Genomic DNA, 20,419 nt, shown 5'->3' with positions numbered 1-20,419 from the left:
GCATTCTTAGAGCATGAGGACACACTTGGCAACAGATTACTCTAAGGGGGTGAGATGTGTCTGATTCAAACACTGACGTGTGAATGGTGCCCACGATCGCCACATTGTTCAGACACAGAGAGTAGTATAGAAAGGATCGCGACATGAACACACATTCACGTGTGCGCACGCAGACACACACCGTAACCCTCTCTCAGGTAGTCATTGTTGAGTCCGACCCTGAGACACAGCAATTTGAATACTTGTAACTGGATTAGGATTAGGAGGCCTGCACTATATTTGGTGGTGTCTTTAGTTTACACACATTTCTGCTGGGGACTACGAGAGGAGCTAATTTTAGATCCTACAGTGATGAACTTTCTCAAGCTGTGCCTCCAATACTGAGTGCAGGGCTCTAGTCCAAACACTGCCCCCTTACCCAGCCCAACACTTCCCCCTTACCCAGCCCAACACTGCCCCCTTACCCAGCCCAACACTACCCAGCCCAACACTGCCCCCTTACCCAGCCCAACACTGCCCCCTTACCCAGCCCAACACTGCCCCCTTATCCAGCCCAACACTGCCCCCTTACCCAGCCCAACACTGCCCCTTTACCCAGCCCAACACTGCCCCCTTACCCAGCCCAACACTGCCCCCTTACCCAGCCCAACACTGCCCCCTTAGCCAACACAACACTGCCCCCTTAACCAGCCCAACACTGCCCCCTTACCCAGCCCAACACTGCCCCCTTACCCAGCCCAACACTGCCCCCTTACCCAACACAACACTGCCACCTTACCCAGCTCAACACTGCCCCTTTACCCAGCCCAACACTGCCCCCTTACCCAGCCCAACACTGCCCCCTTACCCAGCCCAACACTGCCCCCTTACCCAGACCAACACAACACTGCCCCCTTACCCAGCCCAACACTGCCCCCTTACCCAGCCCAACACTGCCCCCTTAGCCAACACAACACTGCCCCCTTACCCAGCCCAACACTGCCCCCTTATCCAGCCCAACACTGCCCCCTTACCCAGCCCAGCCCTGCCCCCTTACCCAGCCACACACTGCCCCCTTACCCAGCCCAACACTACCCCCTAACCCAGCCCAGCACAACACTGCCCCCTTACCCAGACCAACACTACCCCCTAACCCAGGCCAGCACAACACTGCCACCCCAACCCAGGCCAACACTGCCCACCTAGTCTAGCCCACCACCACCCCGCTAACTACCAACCCCCTAACTAACCTTACAACACTGCCCCTTTAAGAAAGTCCAACACTATCCCACTAACCCAGAACTACGTTGTTCTTTTAACCCAGTCTAACCCTGACCCTTTAACCCTGGTCAACACTGCCCCTTTAACTTGGGACAATACCACCCCTTTAACCCAGTCCAAACACCTTTCAAAACAGGATAGTCAAAGCTTTGCGGTTTTGAATGCAACTCCTTCCAGCCCCTGCAGGCAGAGGGCAGTACCCTACTGTAAATCTGAAAGAGATCAAAGGAATTGGAAAGAGCTCTGAAATACAATTAAACATCAAGTGGAGACCATTTGGGTTAGTGACTTGGACTGAAATAGGTGTCGGTACTGTTTATATTTAGGTTCAGGAGCTCCACAATACTTTTGAGCTAATATTCTATAAGAGGAACAGGAGCTCAAGCAGTAGAACATTTTAGGCGCCAGTACGGATTTTTCCTGCCCAAGTCAAGCACTGGTTAGTGACGTTGAGGCCTTAAAGATGTTGAATGCCCAAGTTGGCTATCTATTTCGTATTTATGCACACTTAAAATAAGCTGGAGCTATTTAAATGGTGAGTATTTATAGTTTAGAGCACCCGAATATTAAAGGCATAGAGGATTAGGATGACATCATATGTATGGTTATCAATGTAGACCGCCATTGTTCATCAGGGTACGAAACTACTTGTAGAACTATTATTACCCTAATATCCAAGTGAAATGATTATAGTCAAGAATTCATGAACCGTTACAGTTACATTAAATTGATCTAATGAAGGCAGTGCCACTACCGGGGCAAATGCTTGATTGAATGACTCATTGACAGCGGGACTTTTCTTAGGGACATGCCACCACGCACTTGTTGCAGCAATAGTCCCGCGAGAGGGGTGCCGTGGGTACATTGACGGATGACCCTGCTGCTCCCAGTCCCAGCTGTCAGCTGCGCTCGTGCACCGTTTCTGACTTTCCCACTCTGTCCCCGGTACCATGGCGTCCATGGAGGAGGACGGCTCGGTTGAGGAGAAGGATAACAACAACAAGAAGAGAACGAAAAGTGCAATCGCTGTCGCATGGCTTACATTTTACAACATCGCCATGACGGCCGGGTATGTGGATAATTCTACCCTATAGCTGATTGTAAAGTAGCCACTCCCTGAAAACTTCGCTATGCACCAGAGCGCTGTGAGCAAGCGTGTGTTGCTGTGAGCAAGCGTGTGTTGCTGTTTATAGGTCCGTGGTGTCTCTGACACTGCAAGTGTCTCATTCAGTTGCAGTCAGCAAAATAAAAGTAAGGGACTTGAAATGAAAGGTTTCCAAGAAGACAATTCTCAAATAATCAATATGACTATCTTTTTTTAAATTTTAAATAACGGCGGTGGAAGTGCGGCACCAGGCGGGAGTTCAGTCTGCCCAAATACGGTCGATTACACGATGTCAGCGTCATACCCAGCCTTACCTTGCAGTGTTGCAGTGATAAGTATAGCCGGAGCGCTGACACTGGAGCTCCGATCTCGGAGAATGAAATGCGCAATTGGCATATTTTTATAACTGCAATTTTATGCGTTTTAAACCGCGCGGGCGCGACATCGCAATTATTTTACTCAAGTGTTCTTAGTTATTTTAGTGAACTCACTAAACGAACTTTATTGGTTGCCAAGTTTTCAATAATGTATTAATCTGTTGATGGTGTCTTAAATTAAATTGCGCATTTAAAAATTACTCAAGTGTTCTTAGTTATTTTAGTGAACTCACTAAACGAACTTTATTGGTTGCCAAGTTTTCAATAATGGTGTCTTAAATTAAATTGCGCATTTAAATTAAAATGCGCATTTTAAGGATATATTGGATCCACTTCCACTCAGTGATCTCCACTTCCACTCAATGTAGTTTATTGTCTGTTCTACACATAATGGGTATTTTGGAATTACATGAAGGAAAACTAAGTTCAGTTGTCTAGACTTTTGTTCACAATGACCAAGAGGTGGTTGGTTATAAGCCCCTGTACCTGATCTCCCTCATACAGAGTAAACAGCTACCAGACTTTTGATTCAAACATTCAAGAGCTGTTAAAATATTGACTATTGCATTCAAACTGTTCTTTTTTTTTGTCCCTTCTCTCCATATGATAGCACCAACCTACACCCACATTATTCAACAATCCTTATATGATAGTAACTGTTAGTAACTGAACCGTTTTGCAAGTGCTAAACCCAGTTAATGTAATTAGTGTCAAACAAACCCAAATGAATTATTGTGCTGAGACTGAGAGAAAATATATTTACAATAAAATAGGAATAGACTCCCAAGTAATGCACCTCTGCCCTGGTAAACCGCTGTTTCTTTTTAAAGCGGCTTGTGGTTGGAAGCAGATAATGTAGAGTTTTCCATGTAATCAAATAAGAGTTAGGCAAACATTTGCAATATAGGCAAACACTTGTCCACAGCTTGTGCACCTGACCGACCAACCACCTGAGGTCAAACGGTGAACGGTAGCCACTAGGCTACCACTAGGCTATAATGGTAGCCACTAGGCTACAACGGTAGCTACAACAGTACCAGGTCAACCTGGTTTAACAGTACCGTTCCTGTATAACAGACTGTAGCAGTAGTGTATCTCTCACCTATCCCTGACAAGGTTTGAGTGAACCTCAAGGTACACTATAAAATGTCACATAAACTGTGATTTACAAGTAACATACAGTACCAGTCAAAAGTTTGGACTCACCTACTCATTCAAGGGTTTTTCTTTGTTGTTTATTTATCTACATTGTAGAATAATAGTGAAGACATCCAAACTATGAAATAACACAAACGGAATCATGTAGTAACCCAAAAAGTGTTAAACAAATCAAAATATATTTTATATTTTATATTCTTCAAAGTAGCCACCCTTTGCCTCGATGACAGCTTTGCACACTCTTGGCATTCTCTCAACCAGCTTCATGAGGAATGCTTTTCCAAGTGTTGAAGGAGTTCCCACAAATGCTGAGCACTTATTGGCTGCTTTTCCTTGACTCTGCGGTCCAACTCATCCCAAACCATCTCAATTGGGTTGAGGTCGGGTGATTGTGGAGGCCAGGTCATCTAATGCAGCACTCCATCACTCTCCTTGGTCAAATAGCCCTTACACAGCCTGGAGGTGTGTTTTGTGTCATTGTCCTGTTGAAAAACAAATTATTGTCTCACTAAGCGCAAACCAGATGGGATAGCGTATTGCTGCAGAATGCTCTGGTAGCCATGCTGGTGAAGTGTGCCTTGGATTTTAAATAAATCACGACTGTCATCAGCAAAGCACCACCACACCATCACACCTTCTACTCCATGCTTCACGGTGGGAACCACACATGGGGAGATCATCCGTTCACCTACTTTGCGGCTCACAAAGACATGGCAGTCAAAACCAAAAAATTTGGACTCATCAGACGAAAGGACAAATTTCCACCGGTCTAATGTCCATTGCTCGTGTTTCTTTGCCCAAGCAATTCTCTTCTTCTTATTGGTGTCCTTTAGTAGTGGTTTCTTTGCAGCAATTTGACCATGAAGGCCTGATTCACACAGTCTCCTCTGAACAGTTGATGTTGAGATGTGTGTGTTACTTGAACTCTGAAGCATTTATTTGGGCCGCAATTTCTGAGGCTGGTAACTCTAATGAACTTATCCTCTGCAGCAGAGGTATCTCTGGGTCTTCCTTTCCTGTGGCAGTCCTCATGCCAGTTTCATCATAGCGCTTGATGGTTTTTGCGACTGCAATTGAAGAAACTTTCAAAGTTCTGGAAATGTTCCTTATTGACTGACCTTCATGTCTTAAAGAAATTATGGACTGTTTTTTTCTTTTTGCTTATTTGAGCTGTTCTTGCCATAATATGAACTTGGTCTTTTACCAAATAGTGCCATCTTCTGTATACCACCCCTACCTTGTCACAACACAACTGATTGGCTCAAACGCATTAAGAAGAAAATAAATTCCAGAAATGAACTTTTAACAAGGCACACCTGTTCATTTAAATGCTTTCCAGGTGACTACCTCATGAAGCTGGTTGAGAGAATGCCAAGAGTGTTCAAAGCTGTCATCAAGACAAAGGGTGTCTACTTTGAAGAATCTCAAATATAAAATACATTTTGATTTGTTTAACATTTTTTGGGTTCCTACATGATTCCAGGGTGTGTGATTTCACAGTTTTGATGTCTTCACTATTATTCTAAAATGTAGAAAATAGAAAAAAGAAAGAGAAACCCTAGAATGAGTAGATGTGTCCAAACTTTTGACTGGTACTGTATCTCACGGGCACTTAGAGGATGTCGGTGTAATTGTAACGACCTGGGTGTCGGTGGGGTGTGAAATCAGACGCAGGAACAGCAGAGCTTCAATGCGGTGATATTTAATGCCTAACCGGCAAACCAAAATGTCCAACACGGACTTACTGGGTGTCATAAACACCTGTCTGCTAACACGGGAGACAAACCCAGTACACAATACAAAACCCACTCCCGAAATCCACAGCAACAGACGAACAATCCCGCACAAAGAAGCATACAATCTGGCTGGCTAATAAAGCCACACTAATTGCCAATTACCCCAAACCAGGTGATACAAATAAACACATAAGGAGGGGGAGGAAAAAGAGTCAGTGGCAGCTAGTAGGCCGGTGACGACGACCGCCGAGCGCCACCCAACCGGGAAGGAGAGCCTGCCTCGGTTGAAGTCGTGACAGTAACCCCCCTCTGACGCGTGGCTCCCGCAGCGCGCCGACACCGGCCTCGAGGTCGACCCGGAGGACGAGGCGCAGGGCGATCCGGATGGAGGCGATGGAAATCCCTTAACATAGATGGATCCAAAATGTCCTCCACCGGTACCCAGCACCTCTCCTCCGGACCGTACCCCTCCCAGTCCACGAGGTACTGCAGGCCCCTCACCCGGCGTCTTGAGTTCAGAATGGCCCGTATCGTATACGCCGGGGACCCCTCGATGTCTAGAGGGGGGGGAGGGACCTCCGGCACCTCACCGTCCTGCAGGGGACCAGCTACCACCGGCCTGAGGAGAGACACATGAAACGAGGGGTTAATACGATAATAGGAAGGGAGTTTTAATCGATAACACACCTCGTTTATTCTCCTCAGGACTTTGAAGGGCCCTACACACTGCGGCCTCAGCTTCCGGCAGGGCAAGCGGAGGGGTAGGTTTCGGGTCGAGAGCCAGACCCTTTCCCCCGGTACAAACACGGGGGCCTCACTGCGGTGGCGGTCAGCGCTCCTCTTCTGCCTAGTAGTAGCTTGTTGGAGGGACTCCTGGACGGCCCTCCAGGTCTCTTTGGAGCGCTGTACCCACTCCTCCACCGCAGGAGCCTCGGTCTGGCTCGGATGCCATGGTGCCAGGACCGGCTGGTACCCCAACACACACTGAAAGGGGGACACATTAGTAGAGGAGTGGCGTAGGGAGTTCTGGGCCATCTCGGCCCAGGGAATGTATCTCGCCCACTCCCCTGGCCGGTCCTGGCAATACGACCGCAGAAACCTACCCACCTCCTGGTTCACTCTTTCCACCTGCCCATTACTCTCGGGGTGAAAACCGGAAGTCAAGCTGACCGTGACCCCCAGACGCTCCATGAACGCCCTCCATACTCGGGACGTGAATTGGGGGCCCCGATCAGAAACGATGTCCTCCGGCACCCCGTAGTGCCGGAAGACGTGAGTGAATAAGGCCTCCGCAGTCTGTAGGGCAGTAGGGATACCGGGCAACGGGAGGAGACGGCAGGACTTAGAAAACCGATCCACAATGACCAGAACCGTAGTGTTTCCCTGAGAAGGGGGGAGATCGGTCAGGAAGTCTACGGACAGATGAGACCATGGTCGTTGTGGAACGGGGAGGGGTTGCAACTTCCCTCTAGGAAGGTGCCTAGGAGCCTTACTCTGAGCGCATACCGAACAGGAGGAGACATAAACCCTAACGTCCCGAGCTAAGGTAGGCCACCAATACCTCCCCCGAAGGCTCCCCACTGTCCTCGTCACCCCAGGGTGACCCGAGGAGGGTAGGACATGAGCCCACCGAATCAGTCGGTCCCGAACACCAAGCGGTACGTACTTACGGCCCGCCGGACACTGAGGAGGCGCGGGTTCCGCCCGTAGCGCCCGCTCGATGTCCGAGTCCACCTCCCATACCACTGGCGCTATCAGCCTCGAGGCGGGGATGATGGGAGTGGGTTCGGTGGTCCTATCCTCCGTGTCGTAAAGGCGGGACAATGCGTCAGCCTTTACGTTTTGGGAGCCTGGTCTATAGGACAACGTGTACCGAAACCGGGTGAAAAACATGGCCCACCTTGCCTGACGCGGGTTCAGTCTCCGAGCTGCCCGAATATACTCCAGATTCTGGTGGTCGGTCCAGATGAGAAAGGGGTGCTTAGCCCCCTCAAGCCAGTGTCTCCACACCTTCAGAGCCCTGACCACCGCTAACAACTCCCGATCCCCCACATCATAGTTACGCTCCGCTGCACTGAGCTTACTAGAGAAGAAAGCGCAGGGGCGGAGTTTTGGTGGCGTACCCGAGCGCTGTGATAGCACGGCACCCACCCCAGCCTCGGACGCGTCCACCTCCACTATGAATGCCAAAGAGGGATCCGGATGCGCCAACACGGGAGCATCCGTGAACAGAGCCTTCAACCTGTTGAAAGCTCCGTCCGCCGCCGCCGACCACCGCAACCGCACCGGGCCCCCCTTTAGCAGTGAGGTAATGGGAGCCGCCACCTGGCCAAAACCCCGGATAAATCTCCGGTAGTAGTTGGCAAAACCCAAAAACCGCTGCACCTCCTTCACCGTGGTTGGAGTCGGCCAATTACGCACGGCCTTTATGCGGTCACTCTCCACCACCACCCCCGAGGTGGAAATGCGATAACCCAGGAAGGAGACGGCTTGTTTGGAGAACACACACTTCTCAGCCTTGACGTATAGGTCATGCTCCAGCAGTCTGCCAAGCACTTTGCGCACCAGAGATACATGCGCGGCGTGAGTAGTTGAGTAGATCAGAATGTCATCGATATACACAACTACCCCCTGCACGTGCAGGTCCCTGAGAATGTCGTCTACAAAGGATTGGAAAACGGCTGGAGCATTCTTTAACCCATACGGCATGACGCAGTACTCATAGTGGCCCGATGTGGTACTAAATGCGGTTTTCCACTCGTCTCCTTTCCGAATACGCACCAGACTGTACGCGCTCCTGAGGTCCAGTTTTGTAAAGAACTGCGCTCCGTGAAATGATTCCACCGCCGAAGCGATGAGAGGTAGTGGGTAACTAAACCCCACTGTGATAGCATTTAGACCTCTATAATCAATACACGGACGCAAACCTCCCTCCTTTTTCTTCACAAAAAAGAAACTCGAGGAGACGGGTGAGATGGAGGGCCGAATGTACCCCTGTCCCAGAGACTCCGCGACATATGTCTCCATCGCCAACGTCTCCTCTTGGGACAAAGAGTACACGTGACTCTTAGGAAGCGCAGCGTTAACCTGGAGATCTATCGCACAATCCCTACCCGGTCGATGTGGTGGTAATTTCGTCGCTTTCTTTTTACAGAAAGCGATTGCCAAATCGGCATACTCGGGGGGAATGCGCACCGTGGAACCCTGGTCTGGACTCTCCACCGACGTGGCACCAATGGAAACTCCCAGACACCTTCCAGAACACTCCTCTGACCACCCCTGGAGAACCCCCTGTCTCCACGAAATATTGGGATTGTGCCGGGCCAACCAGGGAACACCCAGCACCACTGGAAACGCAGGCGAATCAATAATAAAGAGACTGATACGTTCCCTATGATTCCCCTGCGTTACCATGTCCAGGGGAACTGTGACCTCCCTGACCACCCCTGACCCTAATGGCCGGCTATCTAGGGAGTGAACGGGAAAGGGAGAATCTATCGGCACAAGCGGAACGCCCAACTTACGGGCGAGTCCGCAATCCATAAAGTTCCCAGCTGCACCTGAATCGACTAGTGCCCTATGCTGGGAAGAGGGGAAAAAATAAAGGAAAAAAATTGAGACAAACATGTGACCAACAGGGGGTTCTGGGTGAGTTTGGTGCTGACTCACCTGGGGTGATCGAGAAGCGTTCCGCCTGACATCTCGACTCCCAGACAGACCCCCCCAGCACCGGTCGAACGTGTGTCCTCTCCGACCACAGTTGGTGCAGGGGGGGCCTCCTCCTCCGGTACCCCTAGGCGCGGCCCCTCCCAACTCCATCGGGATGGGAGCCGGGGCGCTGGGTGGTGGAACGCACAGGACCCTCTCCGAACGCCCGCGGGCAGCCAGCAGAGTATCCAGTCGGATGGACATGTCAATAAGTTCATCTAGAGAAAGCGCGATGTCCCGACACGCTAGCTCCCTGCGGACGTCCTCCCGGAGACTACACCGGTAGTGGTCAATAAGGGCCCTGTCGTTCCACCCTGATCCCGCGGCCAAGGTCCGGAACTCCAGCGCGAAATCCTGTGCGCTCCTCTTCTCCTGCCTGAGATGAAATAGTCTCTCACCCGCCGCTCGGCCGTCTGTGGGGTGGTCAAACACAGCACGAAAACGACGGGTAAACTCCGGGTAGTGCTCCTTCGCGGAGTCCGGGCCATTCCAGACTGCGTTGGCCCACTCCAGAGCACGACCCGTCAGGCAGGAGACGAGGACACTCACCCTCTCCGCTCCCGAGGGAGTGGGGCGAACAGTGGCCAGGTATAGCTCCAGTTGGAGTAAGAACCCCTGACAACCTGCCGCTGCTCCATCATAATCCCTCGGGAGCGTAAGACGGAGCGCGCTGGAGCCGGGGGATGAAGAGTCCTGGTGGGGGGGAGCCGAAGGTGGAGAGAGGAGCCCACTCCTCTCCCATCGCTCCATTCTCTCCATCATTTGGTCCATGGCGGATCCGATCCGATGGAGGACAGTTGTGTGGTGGAGAACCCGTTCCTCCATCGATGGGAGAGGGTTGGCTGCTGCTCCTGCTGACTCCATTTAAATTGGTGCGGGATTCTGTAACGACCTGGGTGTCGGTGGGGTGTGAAATCAGACGCAGGAACAGCAGAGCTTCAATGCGGTGATATTTAATGCCTAACCGGCAAACCAAAATGTCCAACACGGACTTACTGGGTGTCATAAACACCTGTCTGCTAACACGGGAGACAAACCCAGTACACAATACAAAACCCACTCCCGAAATCCACAGCAACAGACGAACAATCCCGCACAAAGAAGCATACAATCTGGCTGGCTAATAAAGCCACACTAATTGCCAATTACCCCAAACCAGGTGATACAAATAAACACATAAGGAGGGGGAGGAAAAAGAGTCAGTGGCAGCTAGTAGGCCGGTGACGACGACCGCCGAGCGCCACCCAACCGGGAAGGAGAGCCTGCCTCGGTTGAAGTCGTGACAGTAATGTCCAGGGACTATTCCTGCTATGATCCCATTTATCCATGAATACTGAATCAAGGGACCAAGTGTGATCTAATGGGGGTTTTAAAATGTCTGTAAAATAATAGTTATCTCAATTTAGTGGAATATGGTTGAGGAAACTATGCAACTTTGGCCTGCCTCATTACTAATACTGTACGTATTTGTGATCCTATGACAAACATTTTTGTAAAGTTACACATTTTAGAGGAAAAGAGAACAGCTGAATGCCAACACCCACAAAGACACCTTCACAGACACACCTTCACAGAGATCCGTAACACTGCTGACCTAGTAGACGTGTGAATGTAAAGACAACACAGACCATTTCCCCCAGGTCATGCGTAGTTTAAAAAGCAAATGGTGAAAAACAGGGGCGGTATTTATCAAGCGTCTCAGAGTAAAGGAGTGCCAATTTAGGTTCAGTTTTGCCTTTTAGATCACATTGAATAAGATTACATGGCCAGGGAGGACCTGATCCTAGATCAGCACTCCTACTCTGAGACTCTTGATCCATACGGCCCCCGATCTTCTGTGTAAGTTCTGTACAAGAACTCTCACACCTTTCTGTTGTTTAACCTGATCTTTACCCTTGACTAAAGCCACAGAGAATTAGCTTTAAATGGTCCTCAAAATGGATCTGCAATTAAATAGTAAAACATGTAGTATTGATTTTAATTCAAACATATAAAGGTCACAAGGCCCAATTAGGCATATTACTGTGATAGCAAAAACGTACATATTTTTGTTGTATCCTGTGTGTAATGGACCAATAAAGATTGTATTGTATTAGTATAGTGCTCTACAAATGGTGTCTGCACGTAATGGTTCAGGGATTTGCTTGATAAAAAAAAAAAAAATGGTATCTTCAGTTCCTCCTGAATGTAGTTTTGGCAGTAGCAGGGTTGCTGCTAGTTCAGAGAGATGACAAGCTGAACAGCTTTTCCCAGAATTCTGTGTTTACATTCTGTCTGGCATATAGCTGTGCTGTAGTGACTGATGTATAGCCAGATTAGTGTGTGCAGTACCAGGCTAGAGACAATTATCTCCTCAGTAGAAAGAACTTGGTGCTCCCTGTTTCACCAACTGATACTGTCAGTGTGTTCCAAATAGCACCCTTTTCCCTACATAGTACACTACTTTTGACTAGAGCCCTGGTCAAAAGTAGTGCACTATGTGTGGAATAGGGAGCCATTTGGGACTTATCGTGGGTGATGAGGAGGCATACAAGTTTAGTTGGCGTCCATTCTGCTTTTGCTTACGATAGTACTGTAAAAGCCTTACAGGAAAAATAAACGACAAATTTGAGCATGTGAAAACACGATCTCGTGAAATAAATGTCAACCTTTTTTTTTTACATATTAACGCAATTCCATATGTTTAGATTTAGAGTTTCAAGTTGAATTGAACAGTATAAAACAATCGGAATGGAGAAAGACCCATTGAAATCACATAAAATGTATATGTTGCCGCCCTAGGGTCACGCACTACTCATAAAGCAAATGTTTTACTTATATTATTCAAAATCATAAAATTACCGTCATACCGTCTAATTAAAGTACTATGATAGGATATTTTGTCCATATCGCCCAGACTTACATGTGAATCTGTAATTCACATGTGAGGTGAAAACATGTTATTCTTCACTTAGTTCTCTGTGAAAAGGTGGTGTTCACATGTGGAACTCTACATTTAATACATGTCAACATATTTCATTAAGATGTCACGTTTTTTTGTAAGGGAATGAAATGATATGGGGGTTTTAATGTAAATGGTAACCTGTTCAGCTAAAACAGTGTAAAAAATCTTTAATCAATGACGGTATGATCACATTTGACATGACCACTTGGGATTTGAACTCATAACCTCAGAATTTGGGGTAGGCGGATCTTTCTGTTGCGCCGCAGTCTGTAGTATTCCTCTGCACGTTCATTACCATTACTCCTCAATATGATAAATATAATAGTTTATCTTGAGTGTATTTTTAACAAAGCTGAGATTTACTTTACTTAAGTCCAAAGTGTAGGAATACAGGTGAAATCAGTCATTGACACAGACATGGTGGCGTGGCAGGAAGATCAGAATGCCGTGAACCAAGAGGTTGTTAGTTCAAATGTGAAATAATAATTACTGTATAAATAAACACACACATTTTAATCATGTATTTCAAGGTGTGTCAAATATGTCAATTGAAAACACTGTATGTTAAAAGCCCTGGTTGTTTGTGTATCCTAACTAATAATTTTTGTTTGCAGGGCATCACGTGTGAAATCACATGTGAATAATATTCACATGTGAAAAATGTGATCCACGTAAAAGGTTATGTGATCACATGTGAAAATCCATGTGGCACTTCATGTGAAATATGATCACGTGTGAAGTGTTCCCGAAAGCAAATGATTTCACATGGTTTCACATTTTCCTGTAAAGGAAGTAGGCTAAGTCAAAAAGACGAGACTGAAGAAGCTAAAAGCATAACTATGGAAACAGTGATTGAACTGTGTACTTTTATACAGTAACTCCAAAGTGGTATCTATTCGGTAATCTATGTCCTTCTCGTGCACACTCTAATGTAAAATACATTTATTCAGATGTTATAAATATTTGATCTTCTTTTCCAGGTGGCTGGTTTTGGCTATGGCAATGATGCGCTTTTACATCCAGAAAGGCACACACAAGGGTCTGTACAAAAGTATAGCAAGGACACTCAAGTTTTTCCAGACAGTTGCGTTAGTTGAGGTGAGTTTCTGGAATATTGGCATAGTTCTCTATACAGCCGTATTCAAACAAAGTATTCAACGAAGACAGTTGGGAAAATAGGCAAATGTTGAAATTACTGGTAAGATCCCTCTGTGTGCTTTAAATACTTTGACGCTGAGAGCTTTGATGCAGAGAAGAAGTGAGGAGAGGCGATTCACTCATTCTGATTTGTTATCATCTTTCAGGTGGGGCACTGTGCAATCGGTACGTATTGTCTTGAATAACAACCATGTAATGTGAGGGCCTCCCAAGTAGCGCAGCGGTCTAAGGCGTCACTACAGACTCGGGTTCGATCCCAGGCTGTGTCACAGCCGGCCGTGACTGGGAGACCCATGAGGCGGCGCACAATTGGCCCAGCGTCGTCCGGGTTAGGGGAGGGTTTGGCCGGCTGGGATTTTCTTGTCCCATCACGCTCTAGCTACTCCTTGTGGCGGACCGGGCGCCCACAAGCTGACCTCAGTCGCCAGATGGACGGTGTTTCTTCTGACACGTTGGTGCGGCTGGCTTCCGGGTTAAGCGAGCAGTGTGTCAAGAAGCAGTGCGGCTTGGCAGGGTCGTGTTTCGGAGGACACACGGCTCTCGACCTTCGCCTCTCCCGAGTCCATAGGGGAGTTGCAGCGATGGGACAAGACTGTAACCACCAATTGGATATCACAAAATTGGGGTGAAAAATGGGTAAAAGTACAAAAAACAAACAAACATATAATGTGAGTATCTCTTAGCTCTGACAGCAATGTTTATTTCCCCGGTTCTGACCCTCTAGGAATTGTGAGGACCTCTGTAATTGTGACCGGGGTTCAAGTGTGTTCACGAATCTTCATGGTGTGGTTCATCACCAACAGCATCAAACAGGTGACTATCACATTTATCACCAAAGAGGTGTTTTGTAACCCAGGTTACCATCTACATTAAGATGCCTTGGAGTGGGTGAGGTTAAGTTGCCCCTAGACATTGATCTTGGATCAGTTTAGCATTTTCCCCACCAATTATTAAGTTTAGGATTGGGGGACGGGAAGCTGATCCTAGATCTGTACGTAGGGGTAACTTCACCCCGGAGCGCAACTGTAGTAATATCCTACTATACATGGACCCCATTAACTGTTAACTATCTTCTCCGCCCTTGTTTTGTCCCTATCCTTGTTGACTTTCTGGAAGATCCAGAACGAAGAAAGTGTAATCCTCTTCCTGGTCGTTTGGACGTTGACAGAGATTACCAGATATTCATACTACACATTCAATCTGCTCAACCACCTGCCGTACTTCATCAAATGGGCCAGGTGGAGATGGGGATGGGAGGGCCGGGTTTGGGTAGCTCTGGTTCAGTGCGTTTACATGCGGCTTGCTGATGCAGAGCCTTCTCAGCATCAGAAAGCTGCACGTATACGCCCTGGACAAGAGCCAGGGTTTGCGGTGCTGTTACAGTTCTGTGCATGCCGGTTTGGTTTGATTGGCGTTTCCCCAGGTATGCTTCCCAGTATTCGCCTATAGCCATGCATAAGGTATCTCTTGGCTCAAAGCCAGGCAGCATGTGATCAGCATGAGTGTGTTGTGTTTATTGATTAGCCCGTTCAATATGGATGTTGGCTGACCTAACTGCTAACACTTAGTACTCTGGCATTATCACTTTGATTTATGGGCTAGGACAGTTGTGGGTAACCAATGGATTACATGCTAGGCGATCAGGCATCGATAAGCATACAGATCAGAGATTGGAGAAAAGGTGGCGACACCATCAGTGCAGGGATTGGGATTTATTCTCGGGCCATATGGATGAAGCATCTCAGAGTAGGAGTGATGAATAAGAACAACAATGAATAAGAATACATGGACAGGGGACGTGATCCTAGATCAGCATTCGTACTCTGAGATAATAAGGTTTCCCCTCATATTCAGCTCTGAGTCAAGCTGTTATTGTCTTTCCAGATGTGGATGACGTAAGGATGGTGTCATCTTTTCTCTCCTACTTTCAACATTCCTTCACGCCTCTTTGATGCAGACCCACTGCTTGTGTGGACCATAGCGCCACTGATTTTGAGTCTTTCACACACTGCACCAGACCTGGGTTCAAATACTATTTTAAATCATTTCAAAGACTTTATCTGTGCTTGATTAAGCTTCCCTGACTTCCAATGGAATAGTCCCAAAGGTGCAAACCCCACCTATCTGGCACGCGAAGCAAGCTTACGCGAACGCCACAAGTATTTTAACGGTTTCAAATACTATTTGAACCCAGGTCTGCAATTCACAATCACAGACATGCACAACTACTGTAACACATGGCATTAGCTGACGGTGACAGGGGGTTAGGTGTCGGTGTTACCTCCCAGTCCAACAGCTAAGCAGTACTGTAGTAAAAAGACCTATTTCTTATGTGTATGTCATTATACACAACGCTCATCATTATACACAACACTCTATTTACCACCGCTGTCAGCAGACCGGTGACATAACGTGGGACTATCAGGAACACTGGTGAGAATATGAGAATATGAAGGCCCTCAGATGAAATGTGAGCACTGGTGAAGAGTGCCTACTACACACATGGGGAGCAATCTGACCGACCTAGAGTCCTGGGGTCCTATGGCTAAGAGCTTGCTGCTTTCCGTTCAAAATCGGAATGTCTAGAAATCAGATTAGCGACCGACCCCATTTTTTGGCTATGAGTTTGGGTGACAGTGAGTGACAATGAGACTCCAGTTTTTCCAATGACTTCAGCAAGTCCGATCTTGTTCCTGTAACCACAGTACTGCACATTCCGTATGTTTGTTTACATGTAGGACAAATCTCTTGGGTTTGCGGGTTTGCTTCACCGGTCTTGATCGGTCAGTGTAACCCCTTTTCTCCTCCGCTCTCGTCCACCCCCATTCCCCGTCCCCCTCTGAGTGATCTCAAGGGTTCCTTTAAGCAGGGAGGGGAGGGGAGGGGCGCAGCCAGGTCCCCCAGTGGGCGGGAAGAGGGGCTCATGTTCAGCTGCTCCTGTTTTTAAGACCATCTGTTTTGGGAATGGAATGCTCGCCCAACATTTCACTCACATCCGCCAAGATGCTCCCCCGAGCCGCCACCACGTTCTTGAGTAAATCAGGGATTGTTACGCACCAACATCACCACATATATAGATCCCTCTCCTTTGATAACCGACTCGTTTTAATCCCCCATACATTTTTGTTCACTTTTGAAATGCAGTAGTGTAATTACCCGTATATTAATCCTTCCTTTCTGGGTTGTTTATTAACCAATATTTAACACTGTGGCACGGTTTCCTGGACACGTATTAAGCCTAGTTCTGGACTGAAAACCAAGCTCAGTGGAGAATCTCCATTGAAAGTGCTTTTTAGTCCAGGGCTAGGCATAACCTTTGTCCGGGAAACTGCCCCCTGTACATTTTGAATAATGATGTGCAGAAATCCAGTAATGTTAAAACACTTAGAAAATCGTTAATTAAGCTGATCATTTGGTTGGCATTCAGACCTGTTGGTGTTCAAACAGCTAAATTGTTTTTTAAGTGCCAACTGTATTTTTTGAAAACTTCCAATCTGGTTTTAGTGCCCACCACAGCACAGAGACAGCCTTAGTTGGAGTGATAAATTATCTTAGAGCCAACACAGATGCCAAACAGCTCTCTGTCCTTGTACTCTTAGATTTAAGTGCTGCAGTCAACACTGTTGACCATGATTTCCTTCTGGACAGACTGGAGAGTTGGGTTGGCCTCTTAGGATCTATTTAACCGGTCGAGAGTTTTTTTGTCACCCTTGGTGAACATAACTCAGAGATAATACATATCACATGTGGCGTTCCACAAGTTTCAATTTTGGGTCTGGTACTGATCAACTTATATGTGTTACCCCTCGGCAGCGTTATCAGAAAGCACAGTAGCTGCTATGCAGACGATACACAACTTTACATCTCTATGTCATCAGAGGATTTTAGCTCCTTGGATAAATTAGTAGACTGTATTAGTATTTAAATACTTGGATGGCTCACAACTTCCTCTGGCTAAATCAAGACAAGACCGAGGTACTTATTGTTGGAGCCAAAGCACAGAGAGTGAATCTAGCCACACATTTTAATTCACAGGCAATAAAGATAAAACACCAGGTAAAAAACCTAAGTGTTATTTTAGATTCTTAACTCCACTTCGAATCACACATTAGAAATGTGACCAAAATAGCTTTTTACCACCTGAGGAACATTGCCATGGTGGGGCGTTTCTCTCTCAGGCTGATACAGAGAGACTTATCCATGCTTTTATTACAAGGTTTGACTTCTGTAATGCTCTCCTATCTGGTCTACCCAAGAAAGCCATATGTCAACTGCCAAACATACAGAATGCTGCAGCACAGGTACTGACCAAGACCAGACAGAGAGCACACATTACACCGGGTTTAAGGTCTCTTCACTAGCTGCCTGTGAGTTTTTGAATTAATTGAAAGATTATTCTATTGGTTTTTAAATCAATCCACGATTGTGCACCCCAATACATGTCAGATGCTTTTAAGTTATGTACACAGTATGTCCCTCAGGTCCTCTGGTTACTGGCCTTTTAACTACCCCAAAGCCTAGGACCAAGAGGCATGGAGAGGCAGCCTTTAGTTATAATGCCCTCGTCCTCTGGAATAGCCTGCCAGAGAACCTGAGGGGGGCCGAAACTGTGGACATGTTTAAAAGATATGTTAAAACATCTTTTTAGCTTTGCTTTTCCTTAGGGTGCTTTTTAGTTGTTTAGTTTGTTTCATTCTTTAGTTTTTTTATCTTATGTTTGTTGTGTAGTACATTTTCAGCTTTTATTTTCATTATTTTATTAGTTTTTTCCTGTAAAGCACATTGCGTTGCATTCCATGTCTGAAATGTGCTGTATAAATAAAGCTTGATTTGATTTGTTATACACTACTGTTCAAACGTTTGGGGTCACTTAGAAATGTCCTTGTTTTTGAAAGAAAAGCAATTTTCTGTCCATTAAAATAACATAAAATTGATCAGAAATACAAAGTAGACATTGCTAATGTTGTAAATGACTATTGTAGCTGGAAACGGCAGATTTTTTATGGAATATCTACATAGGTGTACAGAGGACTATAATCAGCAACCATCACTCCTGTGTTCCAATGGCACGTTGTGTTAGCTAATCCAAGTTTATCATTTTAAAAGGCTAATTGATCATTAGAAAACCCTTTTGCAATTATGTTAGCACAGCTGAAAACTGTTGCCCTGTTTAAAGAAGCAATAAAACTGGCCTTCTTCAAACTAGTTGAATATCTGGAGCATCAGCATTTGTGGGTTCGATGACACACTCAAAATGGCCAGAAACAAAGAACTTTCTTCTGAAACTCGTTAGTCTATTCTTGTTCTGAGAAATGAAGGCTATTCCATGCGAGAAATTGCCAAGAAACTGATGATCTCGTACAACGCTGTGTACTACTCCCTTCACAGAACAGCACACTTTTTCAAGATGGCATACATTTCCCCCCTTCATTTTGCAGGGTATGCATTCCAACGTAGTGTGAAGTTGAGTTTTTTTGTCGTTCTTTGCTGCACGGCCCTTAAGCTGAAGTGTGTGTGTGTATGTGTGCGCGTGTGCATGCCTCTGTGTGTTTGTGTTATTGATGACTATCCTCTCCCTGTCAGATACAATATGTTTATCATCATGTACCCTCTCGGAGTGGCCGGAGAACTCCTGACTATTTACGCTGCTCTGCCGTTCGTTCGCAAAACCGGAATGTTGTCCATGAGGCTCCCCAACAAGTATAACGTCTCCTTCGACTACTACTACTTCCTCATCATCGTTATGCTCTCCTACATCCCATGTAAGCAGCTACGCACAGCGCATGTGTATGTTCAGCCTATAGGTGGATGTTAGTTACTCATGGGTGTTGGTTGTCTCTTGTTTTGACAAGTAGAATTGTTCAGGAGTTCAGTAGTTTGTGATAGCTGTTGTTAATTTGGATTGTTTGGGGTATTTTGGGGATGGTTTGGGTTGTTTTGGATAAGTAGTAGGACCCAGTGTTTGATGGTTAAGTGCGTTTCACTCTTTGAAGGCTTTTTGTTCAAATATTGATCTGGACTGGATAATTGTTTATATTGGTGGGTAAAATCTCTGTCTCTCTCCTAGTGTTCCCACAGCTCTTTTTCCACATGCTCCGTCAGAGGAGAAAGGTTCTTCTTGGGGAGATCATAGTGGAGAAGGACGAGTAGAGCCGCCTCACCGTCCAGCACCCGGCGTTCGTTTTGGAACAGCGAGCCCAAGTTCTCCACACTGCAACGCAAGCGACCGGGCGAGTCAGACCACTACCGACATCACGGGATTAACCAAGTAATAGTCACGGAAACAGGATTATGACATTCACCACAATAACCCAACTGGATTAAATACAAGACGAATCATTACCCAACAGGAATAACCTTCATCAGAATCATCACGAACAGACATCAGTCCACCAGAAGAATCATTACAAGAACAGGAGTAGTCAGCGGAATAGTCATTCATGTGGAAAAAGGAATAAGTACAATCTATAGTTTGAATAATCATCATCATCATCTCAAAACTCGAACACTGTGCCAGTGCAGATAGCTAGATCCCCAGAGAGAGAGAGAGAGAGAGAGAGAGCACTGAATCCACTAGCCAGCATGGCCACATCATGCTGTCCTAAACCTCTGCAACCTGATAGCATACTGCACTGATTACCTGCTCTCAGCTGCAACAGTACAATATTGGAAGGCGCTTGCTGTGCATTGGGTCAACCACACAGCAGATACATACTGAACCCCCCATCAGTGCAACATACAGGGAGTTCGAGGGAACCAGGGACGGGTGATATGTATGAAAGGAGGGAGGAGGCCCCTGAGCTGGTTTTTTTCTCTTTTAAATTGGAAATACATTTTTTAAGCGTTTTCCACCACAGTGATTTTATACATAAGTAAGCATGTTGCAACAATGACTAGACGGAAGCTCAAAAAAGAGAAAAAGTTCTGCATTAGACGTATTATACCTCGACAATAAATATGCTGCTTCTTCGGA

At 46.6% G+C, this 20,419-nt stretch overlaps 2 protein-coding genes across 2 annotated transcripts in view; both read left to right on the top strand.

The window, feature by feature from the left end:
• The window catches only part of LOC139583845 (GTPase IMAP family member 4-like), a 796,172-nt gene that overhangs the window by 725,375 nt on the left and 50,378 nt on the right, over window positions 1-20,419 (top strand). The window lies entirely within an intron of this gene.
• LOC139583846 (very-long-chain (3R)-3-hydroxyacyl-CoA dehydratase 1-like) lies at window positions 2,096-20,419 on the top strand. Its single transcript, XM_071415394.1, has 7 exons — window positions 2,096-2,329; window positions 13,269-13,386; window positions 13,593-13,611; window positions 14,171-14,259; window positions 14,563-14,684; window positions 19,030-19,208; window positions 19,514-20,419. Exons 1-7 carry the CDS (start codon window positions 2,211-2,213, stop codon window positions 19,594-19,596), a joined length of 729 nt encoding a protein of 242 aa, XP_071271495.1. The 5' UTR covers window positions 2,096-2,210; the 3' UTR covers window positions 19,597-20,419.

This window comes from Salvelinus alpinus, chromosome 8, assembly GCF_045679555.1.
Source record: "Salvelinus alpinus chromosome 8, SLU_Salpinus.1, whole genome shotgun sequence".
NCBI lineage: Eukaryota > Metazoa > Chordata > Actinopteri > Salmoniformes > Salmonidae > Salvelinus > Salvelinus alpinus.
Note: the sequence above shows the minus strand (reverse complement) of the source record. Positions and strands in the feature narration are given on the sequence as shown.